Source organism: Periophthalmus magnuspinnatus, chromosome 9 (assembly GCF_009829125.3).
Source record: "Periophthalmus magnuspinnatus isolate fPerMag1 chromosome 9, fPerMag1.2.pri, whole genome shotgun sequence".
NCBI classification, from domain to species: domain Eukaryota; kingdom Metazoa; phylum Chordata; class Actinopteri; order Gobiiformes; family Gobiidae; genus Periophthalmus; species Periophthalmus magnuspinnatus.
In genome coordinates, this window is record NC_047134.1 from 28,938,630 (window position 1) to 28,964,566 (window position 25,937).

Below are 25,937 nucleotides of genomic sequence, written 5' to 3' on the forward strand. Positions count from 1 at the left end.
CAATGGACAACCATGGGAATAAATTCTTTGCGAGATTTATTTATCCAAAAAACATTTGCCACCTTTGATCAACTCTGTGGAAAATATAAGATAGAAAAGAGAGACTTTTTCAAATATTTGCAGATTCGCAGTTTTGTAAAATCAGCGTTCCCATCCTTCCCCTGTCAGCCTCCTGAGTATGAACTTAATACTGTACTTTTGAAAGATCCTCTGAAAAAAGGCTCAATCTCCAGAATTTGTAACGGATTGTTGGACTTGGAAGATATGCCTACGCTAGATCATCTCAAGGACGCTTGGGAACAGGACATTGGAGTGGGCATAACTGACAATCAGTGGACTAAAGCCCAGGACAACGTCCACTCTTCTTCGATTTGTGCCCGTCATGGTCTACTACAATTTAAAGTTTTACATAGACTACATCTGTCAAAGGTGCGACTTTCCAAAATGTTTCCTGGAGTGGACACAACTTGTGAGCGCTGTGGGCAGGGCCAAGCCTCACTGGCTCATACTTTTTGGAGTTGTCCAGAAATGTCCCTCTATTGGACAAAAATATTCCGCATGATGTCTGACGTTTGCCAACTTCAATTAGATCCTGACCCTGTGCTGGCATTGTTTGGTGTACCCTCAGCTGGTGCAAACCTCCGGAATGAACAAAAAACATTTGTCAAATTTGTGACATTATTGGCTAGGAGACTTATTCTGTTGAACTGGAAACAAAAAAATCCTCCAGCCTATACTAATCTGTTGTATGATATATTGAAACATGTCCAGCTAGAAAAAATTAAATTTGAACTTAGAGGGAAAGTGGACACTTTCCACCTGACATGGGATGGGTTTCTGGAGTACTGTGATAGACAGGATAGACAGGTGAATATGCAGGTATAGAATATGCTACCTGAACCCCGCCCCCTCCCCTGTTTTTATTTTATTATTTTATTATTTTTATTAATTATTTTACTTATTTAATTTTACATTTGTTGTCTCTTTTTATGTATTTACTTTGTACATTGCTTTTGTTTTACATTTGTTTTAAAGAAAAACTCAAATAAAAAGAACTGAAAAAAAAAAATGGAAGCTGTGGAAGTTTTGCGAAATAGGTCCGCTTTAAAAATGAAAAAAAAAAAAAAAAAAAAAAAGTGGAATTTTAAGGCTTTGTCATTATACAGTCATTATACATACAGTATTTTGAATATTACAGGAAATATAAAAGTTGTAGTCACACCCACTCCTCAATACCTTATCTCGTCATCTCACAGAAGCTAAGCGAGGCCAAGTGGCTCTAGTGGAAATTGTTATTGTGTCCTTAAGCAAGACACTCCAGCCTTGTGTGAATGTGCTTTAAGTGAGTGATTGGTGGTTGGAGCGACTGATGCCACAGATGGGAATGTTTGCTTCTGTTAGCATCTTTGAGTGTTAAAAAAAGCACTATAAATCCAAAGCATGCATGTGTTCTAAGTAAGGTAAAAAGCATAGACAGTGTACAAAACTTGATGTAGCTAACCACATAGGAAGTGAGCAAGGGCACACTTCTGGCTCCAATTCACTAACATTGAAAAACTGTCATCCCTCGCTCCCTAACTGCTGCTGTCGCTCTTGTCATTTTGGTCTTAAAATGTTTATTTCGCTATTGTGTCCTTAAATCAAGATATGAACATTAATAACAGAAAATCAGGTGCCTTCTTTCCCCAAGGTCGCTCCCGCTGCCGTTATCAACAGTTTTGATTGACAGCATTGCTAAGCGCCTGCTCCCCGCTAAACCGGCGGTGCGGGAGGGAACGGCTTTTTGGCTGCCATGATACTCACGGTCGGAATTCCAAATATGAAACTCCGCTCCAAATTCGCCGCTATAACCGCCTCGATGAGCTTCATGCGACTGGAGCTGGACGCTATGGGTGACACCACACTCAGTCCACTTCTTTGTGTATGGTATAAAAAAGTGGACAAAGGTCTATGGTAAAAATCTGTTTGTTTGTTGTTGGCCAATGACAAAAATCTATGAAAAACTAATAAATATCGTTTCTTTAGATACTTAATTCTAACAGTACAGTAAATAACAAACAAAAGAATTACAAATCACTGAAGTCTCGCCATCCTTTTCCCTGTCACCGTGAGTCTGTACATGTTTTTGTTGTGGTATTTTCCAGTCTAGATCCATTTGTTGTGGGAAGGCAGCGGCGGCCATATTGGGGCTGTAGACAGATGGTGTTGTGCAGGGAACCTTTGACTGGGCCATGTTTTGTCTGGCTCTTCGCACTGGCCTTTCCTCCTCCTGTCAGCTGTATAGGATAGAGACAAACGACAGCACAACACAAGCTTTGGAGAGTTTGAAATGAATGTTCACAAACTTACAAAAACAGAGGGTTTTGGAATTGGATTTTGATAACTGTAGGATAAGGGTCTGATTCTATAAAACAAAAATAATCTATCTAAAATAACACACAATCTTTCCAATTTTGGGAAGACAAAGTTAGTTATTTTAAAAGTGAACTATATAACTGCTTTCGGTGGAGGGTCTGGATAAAATGTTCCATAGTATAGCATTAAACGTATCTGTTTTGGCATTTATTCAGTTACAGGGGTGTTATACCTATTCTTACTGTGAACAGGGTCGTGTAGTGGAGTAGAAAGTACAAATATCTGCTCTCAAATGTAGTGAAGTAAAAGTAAAGTATCCAAGTATCCATGTTATAATGTTGTTTTCTCATCACAAACACACCTGGAGTTGTGTTTTGTTCCATTCACACATGTTTAACACGCAAAACCTGCATATTTAGGCTGAGTTCTTGTTCCACCTTGTGATGTCATGTGGCAATACAGGAAGTGCTTTTCAAACTCACTAGAATCATTTGGGATGATTTCAGCCCTGGAACTGCCAATCTCTACTAAAAACAAAATCTAAAAAGTAGCTGCTAATTTGAAAAAACTACCACTTCATGACATCACAAGGTGGAACAGAGCATCATGGGCTCTGGAGATGTAGAAAGATAAATAATAAAGTGTTACGTAAACATGTGTGAATGAAGCAAAACACAACTTCAGGTCTGTTTTTGAGTAGACAGCAACATTATAACACGGATTAAAGAGTCAATTTTGTGTAATATACGACCTTTAAGTAAAGTACAGATACCTAAAATGAATACTACTTGTACTTTGTTACATTTGACCACTAGTGTAAAATTATAATGCGTATATTTACATCAGGTCTTGTACTAGAGAATCATATAAAAACTTGCCATTCACACTTAAAGCAACACTGAACATAATGTGTAACTCGTGTACTGGACATATACTCGTTACTTACACTTTATTTTGGGATATTGCACCAGACAATTTCCAGCTAAACTTTTGTGTGCCCACACTTTAATCATTGTTCCTATGGTGTTTGTGACTTAGACAGGGCCATTACTGTGTTTCCATTGGTCTGTCTTGTGCGTTATCGGCGGGAGCGCTGTCTTTGGCTCCTCATTGGTTTTATGGGACCTCGGCCTGGCGGGGAGCGGGGTTTGCATGGCTCTGATAGGCCAATTAGTGCACAATGATACATGATGAGGAGTGGAGGAGAGAGGGATCGTAAAAGAGGAGGGGGAGAGAGGGGGAGAGGGGAGAGAAGGGTCATAACAGAACAAGAAAAAAGGAGAGGGAGGACGGTGACAAGAGAGGAGAGAGGGAGAGAAGAGACTGCAGAAGAGAGAGATGGAAAAGCAGGGTTATAATAGAGGAGAGGGATGGGGGATAGAGGGAGGGAGGGGGAGAGGGAGAGAAGGGTCATACTAGAACAAGAAAAAAGGAGAGGGAGGACGGTGACAAGAGAGGAGAGAGGGAGAGAAGAGACTGCAGAAGAGAGAGATGGAAAAGCAGGGTTATAATAGAGGAGAGGGATGGGGGATAGAGGGAGGGAGGGAGGGAGGGGGAGAGGGAGAGAGAGAGAAGGGAGAGTAGGGTCATAACAGAACAAGAAGAAAGGAGAGGGAGGATGTGACAAGAGAGAGAGAGAAGAGATTGCAGAACAGAGAAGAGAGACATGCAAAATCAGGGTTATAATAGCGGAGAGAGGGGGGATAGAGGGAGAGAGAGAGAAGGGAGAGAGCGGGCATAATAGAACAAGAGAAAAAGAGAGGAGAGAGGGAGAGAAGAGAATGCAGAAGAGAGAGAAGAGACATGCAAAATCAGGGTTATAATAGCGGAGAGAGAGGGGATAGAGGGAGAGAGAGAGAGAGAGAAGGGGGAGAGCGGGCATAATAGAACAAGAGAAAAGGAGAGGGGAGAGAGAGAGGCGGGTGACAAGAGAGGAGAGAGGGAGAGAAGAGATTGCAGAAGAGAGAGAAGGAGAGAGATGCAAAAGCAGGGTTATAGTAGAGGAGAGAGGGAGAATACAGAGAGAGAAAGGGGGGGAGTAGGGTCATAATAGAATAAGAAAAAAGGAGGGAGAGGAGAGCGAGAGGGAAAGAAGAAATTGCAGGAGAGAGATGGAAAAGCAGGGTTATAATAGAGGAGATGGGGGAAATAGAGGGAGAGAGAGAGAATGGAGATAAGGGTCATAATAGAACAAGAGAAAAGGAGAGGTAGAAGAGAGAGGGGAAGGTGACAAGGGAGAAGAGAGGGAGAGAAGAGATAGCGAAAGAGAGAGAGACGGAAAAGCAGGGTTATAATAGAGGAGAGAGGGGGGAATAGAGGGAGAGAGAGAGAATGGAGAGAAGGGTCATAATAGAACAAGGGAAAAGGAGAGGTAGAAGAGAGAGGGGAAGGTGACAAGGGAGGAGAGAGGGAGAGAAGAGAGAGAAGGAGAGAGACAGAAAAGCAAGATTATAATAGAGGAGAGAGGGGGAATAGAGAGAGAGAGAAGGGAGAGTCGGGTCAAATAGATAGACAAAAGGAGAGGGAGGAGAGAGAGGACGGTGCCTGGAGAAGGGGGAGGCAGAGAAGAGATAACAGAAGAGAGGGAAGAAGGGAGATGGAAAAGCAGGGTTATAAAAACGGAGAGGGGGGAGAGAGAGAAGGGAGAGTAGGGTCATAATAGAAGAGAGAGGTTGAGGAGAGATGGAGAGGAGAGATAGAAAGAGGGGAGGGAGAAGAGAGAGGAGGGTGAAAAGAGGAGAGAGGAGAGAGACAGGGGAGAGATGGAGGACAGAGGAGAAATAGAGTAAGAGGGGAAGGAGAGAGAGGAGGGAGAAGAGAGAAAAGAGGGTGATAATAGAAGAAAAAGAGGGGAGAAAGTAGAGAGAGAAGGGTGATAATAGAGAAGAGAGGGGAAGATGAGACATAGTGAGAGATGACAGGGCTAGAGGGAAGGGGGCAGAGACAATAGAGGAGAGAGGGGTAGAGAGGAAAGGAGAGAGGGAAAAGCAGGGCTATAACAGAGGAGAGGGAGGGATAGAGAGAACAAACATGGAGGAACAGATGGAGAGTAGGGTCATAATAGAGGAGAGAGTGAGAGATGAGAAAAGATGATGAGAAAGAGAGGAAATGAGGGAGAAGAGAGAGGAAGGTCGCAACAGAGAAGAGAGGGGAATAGAGGAAAGCAGGAGGACAGCAGGGTCATAATAGAGAAGAGAGAGAGGCCAGAGTGGAGAGATAGTGGAAGAGAGGAAAGAACAGACAGGGAGAGGGGTCATAATAGAAGGAGAAAAAGAGGGAGGTGAGCGAAGAAAATTGTTGGAGAAAAAGAGAAGATAAATCAGGATTAGAATAACTTAGGGAGAGAGAGAGAGGAGCAGGTGGAGAGGACAGACAGAGAAAGGGAAAGATAGGTAGAACAGATAGAGAGAAGAGAGTACGGGATGGAAAGAGAGGGAGTAAAACAGAGCAGGGACATAATAGACAAAGAGGAAGAGGGCAATAGATGGCACACGAGAGAGAGAGAGAGGTGGGACAGAAAGATGAGAGAGTTGGACGGAGAGATAGAGTACCAACATAGGGAGAGAGGGGTAGAAGAGAGAGCGGAATCATAAAAGAGGGCAGAGAAAGGGTAGAGAGAGAGAGGAGAGCGAGACAGCGTGCTAGAGAGGGGGAAAGATGAGAGAAAGGGAGCAAGACACAAATAGAGAGAGAGGTAGGGAGGTCATAATGAGCAGGGAGAGGGCTGGCAAGATAGAGGGATGAGAGGGGGAGAATGAGTGTGAGAGAGAAAGAGAGAGAGAGATAGGGAGGTCATAATGAGGAGGGACGAGGTGTGGTGAAATGGAGGGAAAGAAAAGAAGAGAGGGAGAGAGAAAAAGCGATAGAAAGACAGGGAGATCATAATGAGGGGAGAGGGGGAGTAGGGAGTTAGAGGGAAAGAGAAGAAGAGTGGGAGAGAGATAGGGAGGTCATAAATAGCAAGGAGAGGGGTTATGAGATAGAAGGAGAGGGGGAGAGAGTGAGAGTGAGAGACACATTGGGAGGTTATAATGGGAAGAGGGGTAGAGGAGGAGAGAAGTAGAGAGGGGGTGACGGAAAATTAGAGAGGGGGAAGGAGAGAAAGATGAAGAGAGGATGAGGGGAGAGACAGAGGAGAGGTTGCGAAAGAGCCATTCACAATTGCAGAAAAAAAAGATGAGAGAAAGGGACACAGATGGAGAGGGAGAAAGTGTGTGTGTGAGAGAGAGAGATAGAGAGAGATAGGGAGGTCATAATGAGCACAGAGAGGGGTAGTGAGATAGAGGGATGAGAAGGAGAGGGGGAGAGAGTGAGAGAGACATCGGAAGGCTGTAATGGGGAGAGGGGTAGAGGAGGAGAGAAGTAGAGAGGGGATGACGGAAAATTAGAGAGAGGGAAGGAGAGAAAGATGAAGAGAGGATGAGGGGAGAGACAGAGGAGAGGTTGCGAAAGAGCCATTCACAATTGCAGAAAAAAAGATGAGAGAAAGGGACACAGATGGAGAGGGAGAAAGTGTGTGTGTGAGAGAGAGATAGAGAGAGATAGGGAGTTCATAATGAGGAGGGACAAAGTTCGGTGAGACGGAGGGAAAGAGAAGAAGAGGGGGAGAGAGAAAACGAGATAGAGAGACGGGGAGGTCATAATGAGTAGGGGGGCGGGGGGCGAGATAGAGGGAAAGAGAAGAGTGGGAGAGAGATAGGGAGGTCAAAATGAGCACAGAGAGGGGTAGTGAGATAGAGGGATGAGAAGGAGAGGGGGAGAGAGTGAGAGACACATCGGAAGGCTGTAATGGGGTAGAGGAGGAGAGAAGTAGAGAGGGGATGATGGAAAATTAGAGAGAGGGAAGGAGAGAAAGATGAAGAGAGGATGAGGGGAGAGACAGAGGAGAGGTTGCGAAAGAGCCATTCACAATTGCAGAAAAAAAAAGATGAGAGAAAGGGACACAGATGGAGAGGGAGAAAGTGTGTGTGTGAGAGAGAGAGATAGAGAGAGATAGGGAGGTCAAAATGAGCACAGAGAGGGGTAGTGAGATAGAGGGATGAGAAGGAGAGGGGGAGAGAGTGAGAGACACATCGGAAGGCTGTAATTGGGAGAGGAGGAGAGAAGTAGAGAGGGGATGACGGAAAATTTGAGAGGGGGAAGGAGAGATAGATGAAGAGAGGATGAGGGGAGAGACGGGGGAGAGGTTGTGAAAGAGCCATTCACAATTGCAGAAAAAAAAAAGATGAGAGAAAGGGACACAGATGGAGAGGGAGAAAGTGTGTGTGTGAGAGAGAGAGATAGAGAGAGATAGGGAGGTCAAAATGAGCACAGAGAGGGGTAGTGAGATAGAGGGATGAGAAGGAGAGGGGGAGAGAGTGAGAGACACATCGGAAGGCTGTAATTGGGAGAGGAGGAGAGAAGTAGAGAGGGGATGATGGAAAATTAGAGAGAGGGAAGGAGAGAAAGATGAAGAGAGGATGAGGGGAGAGACGGGGGAGAGGTTGTGAAAGAGCCATCCACAGTTGCAAATGACTTCTCCAATGTCCCACTGCAAATTAACAGCACGTCCAGTCTAATGCGTTTTCATTTGAAATCAGCGTTGTAAGAGGAGAATTATCTGTCCATATAGAAGATTAAAGATTTATGACGGCACTTTCTAATAAGGCTGTTCCAAGGGTACCACACTGTTTTATCATGACTGAGGTGGACTTGAACATAATGTGTGTGGAATATGAGAAGGTTCGTTATCTAATTGGAGGCATATTTTCTGTTAATGGGCTCATTTACAAATATGGTGAAACTGTGTCTGAGTAGAATGTAATTTGAACTGAAGTGACTTTATAAAGGGACATAGCGCAGAAGAAGACGCAAAAAAAAAAACCCCAAACATTTTATTCCTCACTTACCGTATGCATTCAGAGCATTTTAATTATTCACAGTGATGAATTCATAAGCACAACTTTCAGAAACAGTGAAAACTCACTTGGAATTGGCATCATTTTGAGCCTAAGAGCTGCTTTTAGATTGTATCTGTGCTGGGGTGAGACTAATTTGACTTTATTACATGAAAATTTGGTACCTCCCCTTTAATCTCTGTATTTGGCTTTTCATTATCAGTGTGTGGTAATTGTGGTCGCATGTTTTGGAATTGCCTCGTCTTTCTTAGTAAAAAATAGTGGAAGCCATCTCATTTCAAAAAGGTTTACAAATCAGTCCTTAACAAACTTGGATTTTGAATAATGGACTATGTTTACGCTATTTTCTGATCTATGTTATAATGTTGTTTCCTCATCAAAAACACACCTGGAGTTGTGTTTTGTTTCATTCACTCATGTTTAACACAAAAACCCTGCATATTTAGTTCTTCTCTCAAACAGAAAACACTCTGTTCCACCTTGTGATGTCATCATGTGGTAATAAAGGAAGTGCTCCACTGTGTTTTTAAACTCCATACACCTTCACTAAAATCATTTGGATAATTTTAGCCCTGGAATTGCCAATCTCTACTGAACAAAGGGTAAAAAGTAGCTGTTAACTTGAACCTCACAAGGTGGAACGGAGCATTTTGAGCTTTGTAGATATGTTTTTGATGAGATAACAACATTATAACAAGGCTTAAAGCTCACGAGTCCATTTTGTATAATATAATGATAATGATTGTTTGGAAAATCATATTTTGGTATAATGTTATGGATCTATGTCTGTTAGCTCACCTAAAAAGCCTATATTCGCTATGATGGGCTGCAATCCCTGAGGCATTAGTGGAAAGTAAGCATAAGACAAAAAAATGATGTGTTTTTTATGCTATTGGTTCTTGGGTAAGGCGGCTTTACAAAGCTTTTTATCAAAACATTCACCGATCAATAAAGCTAATTACCGGCAAAAAGAAAAATGGAAACGCCAATAATAAAGGATAAAAATGTCATCTGAATTAGCTAGAGATGCGGTGGTTTAAAAGGTCCTATATCACACTATGCTAAGGTAATGTTTTTGAGAGTTTAACCATGTCCTGATGTTGTTTAATGGATCCTGATCAAAAACACATTTATTATTAAGACAATCTTGTGGTAATACCGAGTTTGTTAAATTGGCCTTCACTATTCAGTTTTGTTAATTTTTTTTCATCCAATTAGGTTTGTTAAAGGTCCTGTATGACACATAACAGATTCTTGTGAGCTTTAAGCCATGTTATAATGTTGTCACCTCCTCAAAAACAGACCTGGAGTTGTGTTTTGTTTCATTCACACATGTTTGAGTAACACTTTATTATTAGTCTGTCTACATCTCCAAACCTCAAAATTATCTGTTCCACATTGTGATGTCATCTAGTGGTAGTTTTCAAGTTAACAGCTGCCTTTGACCTTTAGTTCAGTAGAGATTGCAAACTCCAGGGCTGAAATTACCCAAATGATCCTAGTGAAGGTGTAAGGAGTTTATAAACACAGTGGAGCACTTCCTGTGTAACCACATGACATCACAATGTGGAACTGAGTGTTTTTTTGTTTGTTTGTTGACCTAAGCCTAAAATGCGCAGGGTTTGTGCGTTAAACATGTGTGAATGAAACAAAACACAACTCCAGGTCTGTTTGTGATGAGGAAACAACAAACAACAAACAGAGTAATATGAGCCTTGTAATTCAGATTTTATTGTACTATAGTTTCTTACAAACACTATTGCCCACTTCCATCATTCCACTGCACAGAGAGGAGGAGGTTATGTGATAATCTCTGTCGTCACATTATGGACATACACCACCAAGGAAAGGTGTGCCAAAGTAGGAGTATTAATAGTCTAAATAAAGCTTTAAGGTGCAAGGTGCAACATCCATAACTTACTCTCAGTGGTGGAAGAAGTACAGCCGGAAGCGTGCCCATGCTAACTTCCTATGTGGAACGCAGCGGCTACCAGGTTAGCTTTTCCCATTTATATATACAGTCTACAGTTTCAGGCAAATTCTATCATTCCTGTTTCTTCTGAATGTATTTGGGAGAACCTTTCAAAAGATATAATATTTAGTTTTTAATTACTTTAGGACTGTTGCCATGCCCCGGGAAAGAATCCTTATGCCTGAAATCCATGAATTGGCCTTCATCGTTACACCTCCCTCTATTTAAACTGTCTTCTGAGTATTGCGGATTGCTGGTATTACTACTACGTTTATATTTTAAGCGTCCGAAAGTTTATTTTTGTACATCTTGTCCATCTGCATTAATATTTGAAAAGCAGTTATACAGTCTCATTGTCTGCTCTCAGATCTGGCCCTGACCCGGAGCAGAGGAGGCCCGTCTCAGTTCAAGTGCTGTGTCTCCTTTGATTTATTAAGTTTGCTCGGGCTGCGTCCCATTTCTCTGCCAGAGCTGAAATGTTAATTAGATTCTGCCGAGTTTGTTTTCGCCCCAAAGGTCACCAGTAAACAGCCTTTGTAACATTTGTCGCCGAGGCCTTTACTTGTGTCCATTGTAATTGTGCTGGGACGTGAAAGAGAGGTAACTGTGACTTGTCGCAGGATGCTTCAACGCACCACTGAATCTGCATTACAAAAAATGACTGTTTGGTTAAATAGGCCCCAATTTGGAATGTTAATCTTGAGCTGCTTCTAGGATAAGATATATTTGTTGGTGGGGCAAAGCGGGTTAGCATTGCCGTGCCCGGGAACCCAGTTCTTCAGCTCTGTTTGGTCAGGACTACGTGTTGGGTTAGCCTATTGTGCATGACCAGTTTATTATACCTTGATGGTTTTGGCTGTACTCTGCCGCCTTCCTCAGAATGGTCACGTGGTGGCGCTGTGACGTGTTTGCTCAGATGATTTAAACAAATTTTGGTGCTCTTTTCTTACCTGGAGCATTAGAGTGACTTCTTTAGAACTCAATGAAAAATATACCTACCCGGCATCTCCCTTCTCCACTCCTAGACAGCAGGAAACACGGTGCCTTTGAATCTACCGGTACGTCACCTTTGCCCACGTGAACCCCGCCCCTTACGCATTGCCATAGCAACCAAATTGCCCATATGACTCCTACAAGAAGTGTATCTCAGGTGTGAGAAAGTCGGTACACCCCCTCATCCCGGTTTATAGTCTGGTCTGGTCTCAATGGGCTCCCTAACCCAACAATGGATGCATTTTTTTTTGCTGTCTGTGCCCATGACCTTTGTATTATCCAAATCCATGAGCTGACTTTTCCTTCTTTTCCTGTAATGATCTGAAATTGCGTATTTAAGCCTAAAATCATTGATGGAAGAAGTACTCAGTTGTGTTACTTAACTAAAAGTATGGAGCAGAAAAATACTCAAGTAAAAGTAAAAGTGTTCAGGGCATGTCCCACTGGGAGGAGGCCCCTAGGAAGACCCAGGACATGCGGGAAGGGACTATGTCTCTCGGCTGGCCTGGGAACGCCTTGGGGATCCCACCGGAGGAGCTGGAGGATGAGTCTGGGAGTCCCTGCTTAAACTGCTGCCCCCGTGACCCAGCCTCGGATAAACGGAAGAAAATGGTGGATGGAAGTTAAAATATCAACTTAAAATATTCAAGTTGTAAAAAATATGCTTAATGAGTAAAAAGTAGAAGTATTTTGCACATATTTTGAGGTCTTATGAGACTTCAAATGTAGTGATTTTGATGTTTGTGTTAAGAATAAACCCTCAGCCTTTTCAGCAGGTCTCAAACAATAATGAAAAATAATTTTACTTTTCAGTCCAGTTCAAAAATGTAGTGGAGTAGAAAGTACAGATATCTGCTCTGAAATGTAGTTAAGTGAAAGTCCAGTACTTTTACTACTTTTGCCTTGTTATGTTCTACCACTACTTAAAACCATCTGTCATCTCTTATTTCCAAGGCTATATTACATAACTATTTAATACCTTACCACTAAGAAGTAATGAGGCATTGATAGACCTGTAATAAAAAAATTAAAAAAACTGACAGTTCCCCTGACTCAGCAATATAAAATCACCTTTATACTTTCCTCAGTCTATCTATAATAGCTATCATTTCAACCACGTTTGAAGTTTGTCTATTTTTTTTTCTCCATTTAAAGATATTTTTGCTTGAAACCTCAGGGACCAGCAAGTAAATAAATATCCCAAACCACACGAATTCAAGTCAACTAATCCATTTCAGTTATTATGTGCGGCGTGTCCAAGATGTTTTTTGACCAATAACGACAGCTCTGCTCAGCCTCGCGTCTCTTTTGATAAACATAAAAAGACGCAAACACAAACATGAATCTTCAGATGTTGCTGCTTTGGGAGAGCTCAAAATGATGAAATATCTGACAAAACAGAGCCCCGCGGTCATGATAGGTGCGATGGGTGCAGGGTTGCTCTCATTAACGCCTTTCTAATCCATCTTGCGGAGATGCCACGGCAAACTGCAAACCTGTTCAATCTGGAGTGACGCCTTTGTTGTCACGGCGACACATGGAAAGGTCAGGACAATATGAAAGACGAAGCCGAGGGAAAATACAAAACAATGGGTTTAAATCAATCTATGTTTGATTTGTGTTTTCTTATTAAATGTGCTCTGTGCATGAGACTTCTCTATATCCATGGAGACCAGGTACCATAAAAGTCACATAGTACACCTTTAAATGCACTTTTTACTGTCTTAAAAACACAAAACTCAAATAAAAGTTCATTTTTTAACAATTTGCGGTGGTCCAAAGTTATCTCTCGCTTACCGTATGCATTGCGGACATCCTAATTATTCACTGCAATGAGTTTATAAACGCTTTCCACAACTTCCAGAGACTGTAATGCTAACAACTAGCATGCTAAAAGCGCACTTCCTGATTCTCTGACAATAAAACACTTTTTAATTAGATGCAGACAGCACACAGCAGACGTTTTTAGACTTAAAGAGCTGCTTATACAATATATCTATACTGAGGCAAGACACATTTTGCTCAAATACATAAAAAATAAATAAATAAAAAAATCTGGTACAGGCCCTGTAGCAAAGTACCAAGCCCATTGCAAGGCTGAGAATTTAAAAAGCCTTTCCTCTGAATTTTTATGAAGAAAAAATGAGAAAGGCTGCTCACTTGGAAATTGTTAAAGTGGACAATGGAAAATAAAATGTTTCTCAATAGAATTTCAAGACTTCATTTCACCCGGATCTTTTCAGCACTTATTATCCAATGTTAAGAGATTGATTTTTGAAAAACTCTGAAGAGATCCTGAGTCTTTGTAGCTTTTCATGCCCTTTCATTTGATAATTCAGCTTTACCTAAACCCTAATCTCAATAACTCACTGCAGGTTGCCTTTTTTATAATCAATATATGTATTTTTTTTAAATTCTTATCTGTGTGCTTTGGCAAGACACTTCAAAACATTACTTGTTTAATTGTTGGTGTAACTTTTTTTTGTAAAGACTAGATGTTTTCACTTTTATGTTTATCAGTGGCTCATGGTTGTAGTTATACTTAAATTGGACCTATTCTGCAAAATTTGTTTATACTCGTTTTACCTTCACCAGTACAGACACACTGCTCTTCAGATACTTTGTTGTCCAATTGTATTTTTATTATAAAGTACAGCATTGTGTACAGATGAAAAAAGTAAATAAATCCGCAAACGCACATGTGTCAAACTCAAGGCACGGAGGCCAAATGTGGCGCGCAACGTCATTTTATGTGGACCGCGACGAGGTAAATTAAAATGTATGACTGTCTTAAAATATCAGTTCATCAGGAGATACGCAGTTACAGTCATATTTTTTACATCTATGCAAATTTTAGGGCAGCCATTTTGCTGATGTGGCCCTCGATGAAATTAAGTTTGACACCCCTGCGCGGCTAACGTGATCTGCAGCTATTAATAGACGGTGGAAGATGCCTGTTTGTTGTGATGACACCACACCTTTTATTAAGTTGTTTTAGCTCAATATTGTGATTTAAAATGTCCAAATGATTACATAATGATCCACAGGCTTCATAGATTATAACTAAGCATCAGATCAGACAAAAGCACATATTCTTCTTTAATTCCTTAATAATCATGCCTATTCAGTCAACCAGGGACACATGTTCATGGGTTTCAGCTTCCTGTCATATGCAACATTTGGAGGACTTTTTCCCCCATAAAAAGACATATTATACTTTGCTGGAAATTGTTAATCGATATGGCAGCTGCCCTAATTGTTATGAAACCCATGGTCTGTTATGCGCCTGTACTTTCATATTGTCCATTAAGTTCTATTGAGGAAACAGTCTGCTGCAGAATATTTTTCCCATTGACCTTGATGAAACTGCAGTGTGTGTAGAAGTGCACGCTCAGACAGGGCCACTCATTATAAGAGCGACTACAATGCATTATATTGTATGATGGATGGGTTAAACTTAAAGATTGTATTTTCTGATGAAGACAAACAATTGTAAAAAGTTAAGTCGATGCAATCTTCAAAGTTTTTTCTTCTGCCTAAATACCATGAATAGCTTCGCATGAGTCATGGTCTATTTGTAAGTTTGTCGTCAGTGAATCATAACTGAATTCAAAAGCATTTGCAACTGCAGTGATTTAGCTAATATTTGACTACAGTTGAAGTCCATGTAAATGTTTTTTCGACCAGACAAAACTTTGGGAACACCCTCTCATTCAGTGTTTTTTTGCTTTTCTTTTCTTTATGTGTACTACTTTCTACATTTTAGACGCAGAAGCAAGTTATATGGAATTATGTAGTAAAGAAAACTCAACAAAATATTCTTTATATTTTATATTCAAAGCCTCAAAGTTCCGAACCTTTGCTTTGTCAACAGGTCTGCAAACCCTTGGCCTTCTCTCAATTACCTTCTGGATGAAGTCACCTGAAATACTTTTCACTTCAGCTGTGCCTTGTCAGGGTTAAGAAATGCCTAAAGTGCAAAGGGTAAAGGCTATTTTTTAAAAGATGTTTTTTAGTTTATTCTTGTTTGCTGTATTCCATATGTGTCCATTCATAGATTTGACGCCTTCAGTCAGAATCTACAAATAATCGTGGATATAAATAAGAATAATAAACGAAAAGTGGGTCCAAACTTTTGACTGGTTGTGTATTTGTACAGAGATATTGTATTCGCAGCGAAGTCCACATTGTATCATTTAATTTTAAAGCATCAGGAAGTGTTCTCTCTATCTCTATCAAAGGCAAAGCAATAACATTTCCATAGAGATAAACAGGGGTCAGACACCTCACACGAAAACTTCCACAGCGCACCTTTTATAAGATAAGACTACCTTTATTTGTCCTACAATGGGGGGAATTTCAGTGTTGCAACAATACAGTATAAGAACAGCACAGGGATAAAAAATTGAAAAATCTGGAAGCTAAATAAGGATTCAAAAATGACATTAGACCTAGAGATTTACACAATACTACAACATAAATAATGCAAAAGCTGTGTACAATCGCTATAAAGTATTGTGAACCAAGATTTGGGTTTGCATTAAAAATAGATGATTTTACAACAGTTGGTAGAAGTTTAAGCAAAACACTGGAAGTTTGTACATTTGTTTCAGACACTATTTTGTGAAATTGTGTATTCCTGCTGCTTGTGTATTTTCACTCTCTTTTGCCGCTCTGCATTGCATAAGGTTAACTTTACATAACTGCAGCCATGGCATTACAACAACAATATTTGTGTCCAGGCAGTCAACAGTTTTCAGACCAGCTACCACTACTCCTCCTCCAAAATATTTTTCCCCACCATTTGCTCATCTTTTCCATCCAATTCAGTTTTTCGGCATTGCATCACTTTGACATCTTGCTCTGATGTTAACCCAAAATGTCATATACTGAGTTTCGTGGACATCATTTATTTTTAGCCGTCTTGTTATTAAATCTGGGGTACGTGGTTTTCATACTGCAGAAGGAGGAAGTTAGATCTGTCTAGCTCATCTTGCGCTCTCACAAACCCTTTAGGACAATGTTATCCATGGGTTTACTACAGCAAAGTGAAAGTGGGATGGTCCGCCCAAGCACTGCCAATCAGAACACTGGCTTTGGCGCTTACCTACAGGTTAAAGAGGAATAAAAATACTTTAATATTAGCTATAGGCCAGAGGTGTCAAACTCATTTTCATCGAAGGCCACATCAGCAAAATGGCCGCCATCGAGGGCCAGATGTAACTGTGAGGCAGTGTAAATGTCACTAAATGTAACCAAATGTCATGTAAAGTAAATGTAACTACTTTTCAACTTGTTAAATAACTTTTTCTGTATTTATTACTTATACAAGTTGCAAATATTACATGTCAGTTTATGAGGGGATACGCAGTTACACAGACATTTTTAAAAGTGTGTATCGGGGCACACCTGCTCACAGACCTTCAGCACTGCTTCAAAAACAGCCTTTTAATTATGGTAAAGTTTGTTGTTTTTCATGAAGGCTAACATTTGCATACTTGGCTCTGTATTTGGGGTCAAAATTCTGACTGACTGATTGTTCTTTTTCACAACCGACCCCGCCTCATAACACAAAAAACATACAGGTTTTTCTCCTTGAAGCACAAACTTGTATTCACCTTCACCTTTCTTGAAACTGGCTTAAATTCCTACAATTTTCCTCTTCCTGAACATTTTGGGATCATTATTTCCAAATATTTCTTATTTCCACTTGTTGGGAAAATCTAATTAGTTTATGGTTAATGTACACATTAAAGCAGCATAGATATATTTTAAAATGACAGTCATGCCTTTTAATTTACCTTCTCGCGGGCCACATAAAATGACGTGACGGGCCGCATTTGGCCCCCAGGCCTTGAGTTTGACACACATGCTATAGTCAGTGTGCAGTGGTCTCATTTTGTCACAAAGTTCTGTTTTTACCGTGTACTTCTTGGGGGAAAAACATGAAATTTACTTATTAACAAAAAAAGTGGAGCAACAATAGATCAGTTGATGGAGTGATCGTCCACTGATCCGAAGGTTGGCGGTTCAAATCCCGCTCTTGACGTAAACATCTTTGGTAGAGAGGTCAGATCTACTGATTCATAGGTTGGTGGTGCAACTCCAGCTTCCAATATGAATGCTGTTATTGTGTCCTTGGGTAAGACACTTCACCTCACCTCGCTCCCAGTGTCTGCGTACACTGGTGTATGAATGTGTGTGTGAATGGGTGAGTAGTTCCTTAATGTAAAGCGAAGTAAAGAGTGTCTTGAAGGTGGAAAAGCGCTATACAAAAATGTGCCCATTTACAATTTACGCTAGCTTTAAAGGTGTACTATGTAGCTTTTTTTGGGTCCACCACCAGCTTGTCTCCATGGAGATGTCGTTGCTTTACCAGGAGTGTACACAGTATGGTATTAAAGTGATATATATCAATGTGAACAAACAGGAGACACCCACTAGGCCAAGTTACAGGTCAAATCTATGGCGAATGCATGTTTTTCAAGGTAATTCTAAAAACACTTGAATAAATAAGAACTTCAAGATACATAGTTTGATGTAATACCGTGGAACATTCAAGATTATGTCCTTATACAGCTACTTACATTTCTTCATTCTCACAAACAAAGCAGTCTATACATATATACTTCAAATGGCCCAGCTATTGTCCTACGCTGCAGTACCACACTGTTGTGAAAATTGAAATTAATTATGTAAACATTTTTGCAGGCTCCTTTGCATATTTGTATTGATTTCATTGTGTTGGCGGGGAAAAGAGGGGGAGGGCATTGTCGTTCATGTCAGTGGAATTGCAGGGTGGTCGCCTCCAGTGAGCTCGGTGCATAATTGAGAACATCTGTTGGGAGATATGATGAATCTGAAGGGGAAATACAACCCCGTCAGCCAATCACAGATGGCTATATTGCATCGCAGCCAATCAGCTCTCAAAGCCCCCTCTCTTCCCTCCTTCTTTCTGCCTGTTCCAGTTATACTTTAAAGTTCGCATAGATCAATTTGTACTCTACACTTGACTAGATATATAATTTAAAGTTCACAGCTTCAGCTCCTTCTGCACATTAGACCCACTCCCTGTTTTTAAGCCTGTCCTAAACACTCCCTTTTTGTCCTTGGTATTTATTTTTTTATTCTGTTTAATTTGTGTCCAGCACTTTGGTCAGCTGTGTCGTTTTTAAAGTGCTGAGTTGAACTACTTAAAGATGCACTATGTAATCTTTTTGATGGAGACACACCACCTGCTTGTCTTAATAGATGTTATTGCTTTGTCTGGAATTTTCTACCATATGGCACTCTACTTACTTATTTCACCTTTTTTTTTTTTTTTTTTTTAGTACATCAGTTTCAGTTACTCAAAAATACCCTAAAAACCTGCATTCTTACACCCAGCAAGGTCCCCTTCCCGCAGATCTGACCAGTAACTTGGTGTTGTAGAATGAAAAGTTGGAAGACGAGACATGAGGCTGGCCCATTCTAGTGCAGCCTGGTCTGATTATGCTTCTGTTGTAGGGAGTATTATACCTCTGACGACTTGGGGCAAGATAACAAGGACTGAGCTGGCAGTGAGTGACGTTGGTACGACACAGCAGAGCTAATTCTCCAACACTTCACCTGTTCACCCTGGCAGCCATGTTTACTATCATACTGTGACATCTCCATGGAGACAAACAGGTGGTGGAAAGTTGCATAGTGCATCTTTTGTTCCTACACACTATCTCTACTACTACTATTTTGTGAAATTGCAGTGCACTGACTCTCCCGGTCTCCCTATTTTTTAAAACACCTCCAGTTTAGCTGCTATGCTCCTCTGTTTTGCTACCTCTAACCTCCTGCAGACTGCCTTATATCTGCCGTCGTGTGCCCATCCAAATGAACGCATCGCTTTAAATAATACGCTGAAGGCAAACAGAGGGACCCCATCAACCTCTGAGCGCTATCCTCAGTGAAGTCATCAATCCAGCGCTAAAGCCGCCCCGCGTAATGACATTGTGGCAGTGTACCCGCTCCGTGCTGCTGCAAAACATATTAATGCTAGCCATAATGAGTTTGACAGCCCAATGTGGCTGTCGGGAAGCAACACGAGCTGTGGGTTAGACAACACTGCCCCCACGTGGACGGCAGGGGCGGGTGTGACTGCAGAAGGTGGTGCAGCGGTGTAGTCATATGGAAAATCTGTACTAGAACATCAGAGTTAAATACTGTTGGTTAAGGTAAAGTTATTTGGTGTATAATATTGCTACTACTCAACTTTTACTATGTATATGTGTATGCCTGACTGCTACTTTTAAATTAAAGTATGCTGTGTATGTAAATCTAGTATTCTTTTCCTAGTTTAGTCTATGAAGATCCCCAGTTCAGGCCCTTTTGTGGTTTAGACTCCTTTCTTTTTCTTTCTTTATTCTTTATTTGTCAGGGACCATGTACAAATTCATTAATCTTACAAAAGAAAAGATGACTTGTCTCAGATTTATCTACTTCTACGACAGGTGAACACATTAAAAATACTAATTTCACTGCAATTACATTATAAGATCAGTTCATCATTGACATTAGCAGTAAAATACAATAAAATGTCCCTATGTCCAACACTGTATGTTTTCTACAGTCCAATCCAATATAAAAACAAAAAAAAATCATTATGTGCAGAACTAGATTAATTGTAAAGAAAAAGAAAGAAAGAGAGAGGAAAAAAGTCTGTTTATATGATTTTTTGTTTGTTTGTTTGTTTGTATTATTATTTTAGCTCTTTTTATTGCACTGAAAAGACACGCCTCCTTACTTCGAGTGGGCTTGCATATCCACAGATCTGACTTTCTTTCTTGCCCTGGAGGGGACAGTTACACGGTGTTATTTTAAGTACAATTCCACAACTCTAATACACCTCAAACTGTTGTTGTCCCTCAGAATCCTGGAGCTGCAGCAGAACGGGGACATGGACGTGCTGAAGCTGAAGTGGTGGCCTCGGGACAGCCCCTGTGACCTGTACAGCTCAGTGCAGACCAGACGCAACGGAAACGCCTTGGACATCCACAGCTTCGCGGGGGTCTTCTGCGTGCTGGCGGCCGGCGTGCTGCTCTCCTGCCTCATCGCCATGGTGGAGAGCTGGTGGTCCAGACGAAAGGGCTCCCGCGTCCCATCCAAGGAGGTACGAGTCTGGGGGAGGGCTGGAGGAATGTAAGGGGCACTGGTGGGGAACACTGGGGAAATATAAAATGCAAAATGACTTGAATGAATCTAGTATTGTGAAAACTGTACTACAAGAGTTTAACAGAACCAGAACTATATGCATCAGTAATTAAGGACTAAACTAGCCTGCGGAGGGCTGGAGGGAAAAAGAGTTAAAGTGAAGTTCAGCATCAGTAACTAAGAACTAAAAGTAGAGATAGACCAATCCAGGGTTCGCAGTTGCAGATACAGATGGCAATTTTTCATCATTATCATCTGACTGTACCCGATTTCAACCAAGATGAATGCCGTCATTGTGTCCTTGGGCAAGACACTTAACTCACATCGCCTCCGGTGTCTGCGTGCTCTGGTGGATAAATGTGTGCGCGGATGAGAGTGGTTCTTTGGTGTAAAGTGCTTCGAGTGCCTTGGTGGGTGAAAAGCACTATATGAAAATGTGATCATCTACCAAGGACCAAAATATGACTTAAACGTGGCAATTTATAGTCAATACAAGATTGAAACATCATTATATAGGAGTAAACCTGGGCTTCAAGTAGGACTACACCAAAACATTCTTGAATCAAGACTAAACCAGGACTAAAACTACCAGAATCCAACAGGGAACTTAAAGTGAGACTAAACCAGGACTAAAACTACCAGTATCCAACGGGGACTTAAATGGGGACTTAAACCGAGACTAAACCAGGACTAAATCTACCAAGATTCAACGGGGACTTAAATGGGGACTTAAACTGAGACTAAGCTGGAACTAAAACTACCAGGATCCAACGGGGACTTAAACCGAGACTAAGCCAGGACTAAAGCTACCAGCGACAGAGAGCAGAATTACAAAACAAGGACAAAATCTGAGTTTACACGTTTATAGACACCAAATATCTGGACTAAAACTAAACTAAAACTATAGAACTGGATCAAAACAAGTCGACATCAGGACTAAACTATTCTCTAACCATTACAGAACCAAGTGAAGACACACTGAACCATTTGCACAAACAAACACATTTTATTTTTAGTTTACATAATATGAGCGATGATAAAACTCAAGCCAGAAGTTGCTAATTAGGGAAAGTAATCATTGCATTTTTGAAGAATAGTTTTAGACTTGTTGATTAGATTCACCCACTTAGCGACAGGCTGTGGGTCAGGAGTTTAGCATGTTACCACAGCAACCAAAACGTAGCACTAAATAAGTTTATCAAACATCAAAAGTACTGCTTTGCCCACAGCGATGCATAACTGTAGTTTAAAATCTCCTTGGTTTTCAAAATGATTTAAGTTTGTCAGTTTTGTAAAGGCAAATTCTTCACAGTTAAAAAATTGTTCATGTTCAGTGTTCATGTTTTGACATTTTGGGCAGGCACAGTCACTTTCTTCACTGCAAGAAGGTTGAGGGTTCAATCTCCAGGTCCTGCTTTCTTACTCACTACACCTCTCTTCTGTCCTTGGGCAAGACACTTCACTCTGCATCCTTACCAGTTTTATTGTGACACTGTGTTGTGTGAATAAGGGTTGAAGCAGTCGTTAATCATGGACTGCATACATAAACAGACATAGCTACCCTGCTAGCCACCATGTTCCAAAGAGGAAGGGAGCATATGTAATTAGATCTGACATTTACTGGAGAAAAAAATGTACGAATAGTAGTTTTAAGTCTATTCAATAAAACAAATGCATGTGTAAAATGAGGACATCTTTATCCATAGTAAGTCTCTCTGAGCAGGTCTGAACCCTCTGCACAGCCTCTTTAAGTGCACGGGATGGGGGAGGTGTGAAGTGGTCCATAGCTTAGAGCAGAAAAATGTAGCATTAGCGCTTAAAAGCACTAAGCCTTTTGGAGCGCCGATAAGGAAGGTAATTTTCTCAAAGTCAAGATGTATGACGAACCCAGATTAGAGGGGGGAGGGCCGCGCTGGGACAAAGTTGCGATGTTGACAAGTTTAGTCTTTGGCTAGAAAGTGTCCAAATACTTCACTCCAAATAGTATCTGCAAGAAATTGTATCTTAATATAACAAAAAATGCTCACGTTAGAAGAATACAGGTGATTTAATTGTAATGGTGCAGTGTGTAACTTTTCTGGAAGAGTTTCGGTCATTTGCTTATGTCCATGGAGAAGACTGGCAGGAAAATTCCACAGTATGACATTAAACTTGTCTATCTCTATGGAGACACCCCCAGACCAAGTTACAAGTTAAATCTGTGAAGAGGAATATCCAAAACGGTTCCAATAAAGCCTGTTACTGAATAATTGCAAAATAGATTCATTAAATGCTATACTGTGGAACCTTCTAGGCAAGAAGGTGGCAAACTCTCCATCAGAAATGTTACATAATGCACCTTTAAATGTAATTGTTGTAAATTCTACTGCTTAAAGACACACAATGTACCTTTTCGGGAGAGGATCAGCCACCTACTTGTCTCCATGGAGATATTATTGCTTTGACAGGAAGGTTCCGCAGTACAACATTGAACTGGACACCGCCAGGCTAAGTTACAGGTCAGGTCTGTGGAGAGGTGCTAACTTTGCTAACAACAAACATACCATATAGCAAAAATGCCATACTGTGGAATATTACGAGCAAAGCATTGACATCTCCGTGGAGATAATTAATAAAACCCCAACGAATTAAAAACTCATTATAGCTACAATTTGTTCAGCACTTTTTACAAATCATTTTAGTAAAAGTCTTTCCTAGAGACCTGAGCGCTGGTAGACTCCTGTGGGTGCTATATTAAGCCTCTGTGATGTAACTTCTATTGGTTTGCTCACATCCTCTTTTTGTGCTCGGAGCTGTTTGAATGAGCGAGTGTCAAAGTCGGGGCAGCAGATGCAGAAATACTGTTCATATTCTACTCATATTAGCTGTATCCTTGATAGGTGAGCCTACCACAAGTGCTCCTCTATTATGTCTAATTGTTGAGCTTAATGGAAATAACCATCGGATCATCAGACTGATAAAGCCGTGTAGATATTACGCTGCCAAAAGCACATTTGCTAAAGTAAATTAAACGGCTAATTAAACGTAGCGGAGAGGGTATTGTTTCGACTGTTCTAATGGTTTAGGCCTAATTAAGCTGATGTTTTCTGTCAGCTAATTGTATGCTCTGTTCCAGCAGGGTTGCAATGTATAGAATGCAGAATAGGCAATGAGTATGCATGTTCTCTGCCCACTTTATGCACTAGTTATGCCTCTCAATAATTACCTAGCCAGCCAAAACCGCACACTTTGACCTTAGATTGTATAAAGAAGTGAGTGTGTCATCATTCATAGCGTTCGGCTGCAGTGAAATGAAACTCATCGAGGCTAGCAGTTATAGGGGAGGATTTGGAGCCAAGTTCTGTATTTGGAATTCCGACCGCCAGTATCATAACAACCAAAAATGCATCTGGAGCGAGGCTGTCAAAGGTAACGCCCCTTTACGCTCGCAGTGCTGCTTTAGCATGGAGTGGGCGCTTAGCAACACTGTCAATCAAACCTGTTGCTAGTGCGAGTAAAAGTGACCTCGGGGAAAGAAGCGCATTATTTGTCTGTTATTAATGTTCATAGCTTAATTTACAGACAAAATAGCTAAGCAAAAATACAGATGCTCACTTCGTATTTAGAATGTGGCAACTAGCAGGTTAGCTATGTCGATTTATAGTCTATGGTTTTAACAAAACTATGCAAAGACCTGCGGGCCGGGAACTGTATTCTGTTTTCCCAATTCCAGAGGGTCTGATTGACATGCAGATTAACCTATCACAGAGATGCATGGTCCGTTTGTGACAAAGCAAACGTGGCGGCTTACAAGTAAAAAGGGAATTTAAAAAAAAAAAAAAAAACAAACACTGAGGATTGAGAAACAGTGTGGATTTCTGCAGAATCAACAATGCACCAAACTGATAAATCTGTTATTTGTAGTTCTGAATGAGGATATTCAAAAAGGATGACTTCTGTATTTGACACACGTGATACAAATTAGCGACTGTGGTAGGACCGTCCCAAGTGAGGACAGAGGTTTTTAACGTTTTATGATCTGACCCCTCTGGATTTGAACAGAATGAAGAAGGAACTGACTTATCAGGTAACCTCAATTATACATGAGGCTTCATTTAAACAAGATGTAAAATGTGTTTCACTGGATCACTTAAAAAATAAATGATTGATTCAAGGGGACTTATTATGTAATATTTATGTTTTCAGCCCTGTTATAATGGTATTCCCTTACCATAAGCTTACTCAGAGTTGTAATTCAATTCAGTAGTTTGAGTAATCTTGTATTGTTCCACATTTGAGGCTTGAGTGCTCAGAAAATTTCAGTTTTCCTCAGATCTGACCCGTAAGTTGGTCTAGATAGATTGGTTTAATGCCATACTGTGGAACCTTCCAGCAATTAGATCCCCATGAAGAAGAGCAGAAAAGTTACACATTACATCGCATTCCTGCCTGAATGTATGGCTTTTATAACAGGGGCAAAATCTCTCCAGGTATGAATTCCTCTGCATTTTTCTTACAGCCTCACGTAGCCGTCACCGTGGCAACCCTCACATCCTTATCTGGCAGTGACAATATGGACGCCGCCTTAATCTTTACAAACCTTCGCCTCGGGGTTTGAATTTTCTCTAGTCTGCATTTACGCGTATCACCTCTCTGCTAATGTGATCTTAATGCTATTTTCATGTCGGAAATTCATTTTGAAAGTGACGCAAATGCAGTGGTGTCAACAGGATAATCAAGCGTGTTGGGTTTTCAAATGGATAAAAGGCAAAGGGGGTAGTAGACATAAAATGAAGATTATAGCTTGTACAGTTATGCAAAATTTTACTCAAGTACATTACAGCTTGTACCTCAAGTATTTGTTCCTGAAAGAAAGATATATTTGACACAGGAACACTCACAGTGAGGGGGCGCTGTTGTGCACACAGCCAAGCGCAAAAGTATATTTGGGAAACTACTACTGAAGTGTCTGGCATGATTTATTTGGAGTGAATAAGAAATTTGGTATTTCTGAAGGATGACCACAAAAAATGTAAAAAATAAATAAATAAATAAAAAATCACATCTGAAGGAGCACTGTAAAAAAACACCTTGAAGTTTCTGTAGTAGCCAAAACTTGTACTCAAGTACTGTTACACTGTAAAACACATTCCTCAACTGGGAGTAAAAGTGGGGTGTCTGAAAACTATTGTCAAAAAGTAGTATTGCATTAAAAAGTGAAAGCCTAGATCAGGGATGTCAAACACATTTTCACTGAGGGCCACATCAGTAAAATGGCTGCTCTCAAAGGGCCAAATGTATAATAGATCTAACTAATTTTTTAACATGTTAATTAACTGTTTCTGTATTTATAACAAATTCAAGTTACAAATTTTCCATATGCATTTGCCTAGATGTAAAAATATGGCTGTGTAACTGTGTAATCTCCTGATAAATTGAGATTTTAAGACCATCATACCTTTTAATTTACCCTGTCGAGGGCCACATAAAATGATGTGGAGGGCCAAATTTTGCCCACGGGCCTTGAGTTTGACACATGTGGCCTAGATATTAGACTA

The 25,937-nt window shown here is 40.7% G+C and overlaps 1 protein-coding gene across 1 annotated transcript in view; it reads left to right on the forward strand.

Moving 5' to 3' along the window:
- The window catches only part of grid2 (glutamate receptor, ionotropic, delta 2), an 834,579-nt gene that overhangs the window by 791,391 nt on the left and 17,251 nt on the right, over nt 1-25,937 (forward strand). Inside the window, exon 15 of the mRNA XM_033973100.2 lies at nt 20,119-20,359. Coding sequence (XP_033828991.1) covers nt 20,119-20,359 — 241 coding nt within the window. The remainder of the gene's footprint in view (nt 1-20,118; nt 20,360-25,937) is intronic.